General features: G+C 34.2%; 1 protein-coding gene across 1 annotated transcript in view; it reads left to right on the plus strand.

Moving 5' to 3' along the window:
• Positions 1-4457, plus strand: part of LOC111493383 (ubiquitin carboxyl-terminal hydrolase 5) — a 10760-nt gene extending 6303 nt beyond the window's left edge. Inside the window, exons 7-13 of the mRNA XM_023143073.1 lie at positions 112-252; positions 328-498; positions 888-1145; positions 1671-1819; positions 2167-2706; positions 3477-3750; positions 4008-4457. Coding sequence (XP_022998841.1) covers positions 112-252; positions 328-498; positions 888-1145; positions 1671-1819; positions 2167-2706; positions 3477-3750; positions 4008-4175 — 1701 coding nt within the window. The 3' untranslated portion in view covers positions 4176-4457. The remainder of the gene's footprint in view (positions 1-111; positions 253-327; positions 499-887; positions 1146-1670; positions 1820-2166; positions 2707-3476; positions 3751-4007) is intronic.
• Positions 4458-4808: the final 351 nt, after the last annotated feature.

Here is a 4808-nt window from a genome sequence, read left to right on the forward strand (position 1 = left end):
TTTTTTTTTTTTTTTTTTTTTTTTTTTTTTTTTTTTTTTTTTTTTTTTTTTTTTTTTTTTTTTTTTTTTTTTTGTTATATTTACTCCACTAAATTGAAGTTGTATACACAGGGTGAGCTTGCTATGGCATTTGGTGACTTGCTTAGAAAGCTATGGGCTCCTGGACGGACATCCGTTGCTCCTCGTCCATTTAAAGCAAAACTTGCTCGATTTGCACCCCAATTTAGTGGTTATAATCAGCATGATTCCCAGGTTTATTTCTCACCTAATCTTACTATTTTCACAAATTATTGTATTGGATCAAGAAATCAAGAAGCCTTATTGCAGGAACTTCTAGCATTTTTGCTTGATGGTCTACATGAAGATCTGAATCGTGTAAAGCACAAACCCTATATTAAGTCCAGAGATGCAGATGGCAGACCTGACGAAGAAGTTGCAGATGAATATTGGGCGAACCACATTGCTCGTAATGACTCCATAATTGTCGATGTGTGCCAAGTGTGTAAAATTACCTATTTCCACTGCAAGCTAGTTATTTTTTATAATTTTTTTTGAGTTACAATGTGTTAGTTACAAATAATGTTCAAGAGGAAGATTCAGTATCCTCCAATTGGAGAACAGTATTCATTGAGAAACAAAAAGTGGTTAAATTTGGAAGTTTCCTCTCAATCACATTCTCTAGCTAATGATTTTACTTGAACATGATCTATTCTTGTTCTTTTTTTTTTTTTTTTTTTTTTTTTTTTTTTTTTTTTTTTTTTTTTTTNTTTTTTTTTTTTTTTTTTTTTTTTTTTGTTTATCTCGTTCTCCTGCATGCTTTTTGCTTCTTGTACTAACATTTCAGACCACTTAAAAGTTTATTAATCTGATCATCCCTCATTTTACAGGGCCAATACAAATCAACTTTAGTCTGTCCTGTGTGCAATAAAGTTTCTGTCACTTTTGACCCATTCATGTATCTTTCGTTACCACTCCAGTCTACCACGACCTGCACTATGACAGTTACTGTTTTTAGTAGTGATGGAAGTAAGCTGCCATCAACTTTAACTGTTACTGTACCAAAGCAGGGCCGGTGTAGGGATCTAATACAGGCACTTAACGGCACTTGTTCATTGAAGCAAAATGAGAAGCTTCTTTTGGCGGAGGTTTGCAGCATTTAGTTTTATGCATAAATGTTTAACATGTGCGCATATAAATATAGAATTTGCTCTATTTCTTTCATAAGCATGTGGACACCAAAGGTTATGTGAAGGCAGGCTTCAATAATTGGTTTCCTCGGGCTTCAATTACTTCTGATATTTGTTCTTCATAATTTTATTTATTTATTTATTGAACTATGGGAGCAAATGTACGGCTTTTATTTAAGTTTTGTGCAGTGTTCTATAGTATGGGGTTGTTTTAATTCTGTTTTCTCGGTCATTCAACCCTTACATGTTTGACATTTGTGCCTTAGCTGCTTCGGTTCCTTAGTTGTCCTTCTTAATGGTATTCTTTGATGTGTGTTTGGAGAGAATGACAGTGACTAAAAATTGTTTTCTATCATCTTTAGTTACCAGTTCTAAATATATGAAACACATATATACCAAGCCGGGATACTTATCAGTTGAATATGTGTATGTGTGCTATAATGTATAAAACTTATTTTTTAATGCAAAATGTTTCCTATGTAGGTGCGAGACCATTTAATTCACAGGTTTCTGGAAGATCCCTTGATATCATTGTCCACAATAAAAGATGACAGCCATATTGTTGCCTACAAGATTCCGAAGTTGACCAAGAATACAAAATATATTCAATTAATACATCGGAGCCAGGAACAGTATGTGAATTTGATTGTGTATCCATGCTCGCATTAATAGTGTTTATTTTGATCATATATTATTTTCCTATCAGGTTGTAGCCTTCATTCCGACTTGAAAACCTCTTCTCTATAGGCTTTGGGCAGATGCTTTTTGAAAAATTACCTTGTTTATTTTTTCATTTATTAATATCAAAGTATCTTTCTTCCGGGATTTGGTTGGCGGTGGTATTGATCAATTAGGAATTGCAATGTTAATGTAGTTCATGAATTACTACTACAGATTTCCGCGAGAAAATATAGTTGAACCTTCTTAAAGTAGGGAATAATTTTAAATGTTAACCTCCAATATATATCTTTTGTACCAGGGTAACTAGTGATGCCCACAAGATGTCAGGATGGAGAGCTTTTGGAACTCCTTTAGTCTCAGTAGTCTCACCTGATGGTCCAGTGAAGAAGGTCTACCTTGAGAGAATAGTTAAAAAAGTGCTCTCTCCAATGGCGAAGATTGGGACTTCGATGGATACTGATGTAACTGATTCTACCATGTCGCATGCGGGGGAAGATTCCACTGAAACATGCACAAGTTCAATGAACAGTAACGATCCAAAATCTAAAGTACTGGAACCTTTAGAATTACCTCTTCAGTTGTTGAATGAAGATAATGTTTGCATTGACCTATCAAGTGGAGAAGAAGCTGTACAACTACCCTCATCATCATCAGTCACAGTGTATCTTGATTGGTCTCAAAAGCTTCTAAAGAAGTTTGATACTTGTCACCTAGAAAACTTGCCTGAAGTTTTCAAATCTGGGCCTGTGTTGAAAAAAGCTCGAACTGAGCCGCTATCCTTATATTCTTGTTTGGAATCTTTTCTACGTGAAGAACCACTTGTTCCTGAAGATATGTGGTTAGCTTCTCTATCCTCTCTTCTCTACTTCCTGCTGTCCTTTGGTAGACTCATGACTGAAATAGCGTGTGTACAGTATTTTACTATTACTTTTGAGCATATAATGAGAGGTTTCATTTCTACTTGCCTCTATTATACTATAATGACTACTCGGGTTAAGGAAGATATATGATCTGCTATTTAAACTTTTGGGATGATATTCTGTGGCTCATGAATTTGAATGGAATTGACAATAACTTCTCTTCACGATTTCATTGACATTGTTTAGTTTTGCTGTTTTGGCACTTCAAAAAAAAATTAGATAAAACTTGCTACAAGGCACTTCAATGATTAATAAATTAATTTAGCCTTTTGACTTTTCAATGCTAAAGAGTTTTGTAAATATATATTTTTTTGGTAAATACTGAAGCTTCTGTGTTGTTATCTCCCGTCCTCAAATAAAAAAATATGACTGAGCCTCCCTTATTGTTCTTTTTGGTGCAATATATTATTTTCTCATAAAAAGAATACATTAAAAACAAATTATGATGTTACCGGGTATTGGCATTTTATTTTTTTTGAAACCTTTTATATAGTAGTACTAGTACTATGTAACTCTTTTCAATGGTTAAAATTGTAGCCATTTTAGCTGGATGCATATTGAACCCTGTCCATACATTCTAGTCTGTTGCTGTATTATGATGGACTGTGGAGATAGTACAGTACCATATTACATGAATTGTCATGTGATTAAGTAGTATCTTATGTGGTTTATAATTGTATTAATGAAGGTTCTGCCCTGAATGCAAAGAGCGACGACAAGCCAGTAAAAAGCTTGACCTGTGGCGGCTTCCAGAAGTGTTGGTCATCCATCTTAAAAGATTCTCATACAGCAGATCGATGAAACATAAACTAGAAACATTTGTTAACTTTCCGATTCATGACTTCGAGTTGACGAATTATGTAGCTAATAAAAACTCCTCCCAACGTCAACTGTATGAACTCTACGCTTTAACCAACCATTATGGTGGCATGGGTAGTGGTCACTACACTGCACATATAAAGGTGAGTGAACTAAGCAAGTTTTCCCTTTTGAGGCAATTCTTATGTGATTAGGAGAATAACATAGTCGTCTCATCGTTGCGTCTTTTTTTTATTATTGACGCTTAACTTTACATATTATTTTGGTAATGATATCTCCCTGAAGGCTTGTACTGGAGATTTGGGGAGAATTCTTAGTGTTTTTTTACCCCATTTACTGAAATATATCTTCCTGGCTTCTTACAAATTCAATCCTTATTTTGCTCTTTTTTGTTTGCTAGCTTATCGAAGAAAACAGGTGGTACAATTTTGATGATAGTCACATATCACTTATAAATGAAGAAGAAGTGAAGTCAGCCGCTGCTTATGTCCTTTTTTATCGGCGGGTGAAGACAGAAGATGTATCCGTTAGTAATGGAGTCCAAACATGTGCCTCAACTCAGAAATAGATGCGACTGATCACTCTGCTTATTTTTCTTAAAAAAATATGGGATTTCAGGTATGAGTGCATCGAAACTTTATTGCATACATACTCGCAACCCTTGTTCTGCTTTCAAATACTTCCAGAAGCGAGTGAAAGCTAGAGAACTGTCCACTATAAGTGGCTGTTTAGCATATGAACCTGTTGTGTGAAGTAATGCAACCCACATGGGATATTTGTCCCCATGTTTTCATATAAAAAAAGAAGAAAGAAATGGAACTACAGAACCATAAATCTTTAAGAATTTTCATTTGAAATCCAATTCTGTAGTGCTTAGGAAGGTCTTGTACTAACGCGTGCATGTGTTTCCTTTGCATCTTTATCCCTACAGAGCCATAAATCTTTGCATCTTGAGACATTGAACTGATTTTTCTTTCCTTACGTCAAGTAGAATCGCTATTGTTCTTTTGTGATAAAAAATGGGATCTCATTTAGGAATTCTACTTAATGTTAGGAAGCAAAAATCAATTCAATGTCTTAAAGAGGGGCTGGACTGAGATCCCTTTTTGTAATTATAGCTTTACTAAATCTTATGACCAATTCAAAGTGTTTTTTTTTTTTTTTTTTTTTTTTTTTTTTTTTTTTTTTTTTTTTTTTTTTT

This window comes from Cucurbita maxima, unplaced genomic scaffold, assembly GCF_002738345.1.
Source record: "Cucurbita maxima cultivar Rimu unplaced genomic scaffold, Cmax_1.0 Cma_Scf00018, whole genome shotgun sequence".
In the NCBI taxonomy this organism is placed as follows: Eukaryota; Viridiplantae; Streptophyta; class Magnoliopsida; order Cucurbitales; family Cucurbitaceae; genus Cucurbita; species Cucurbita maxima.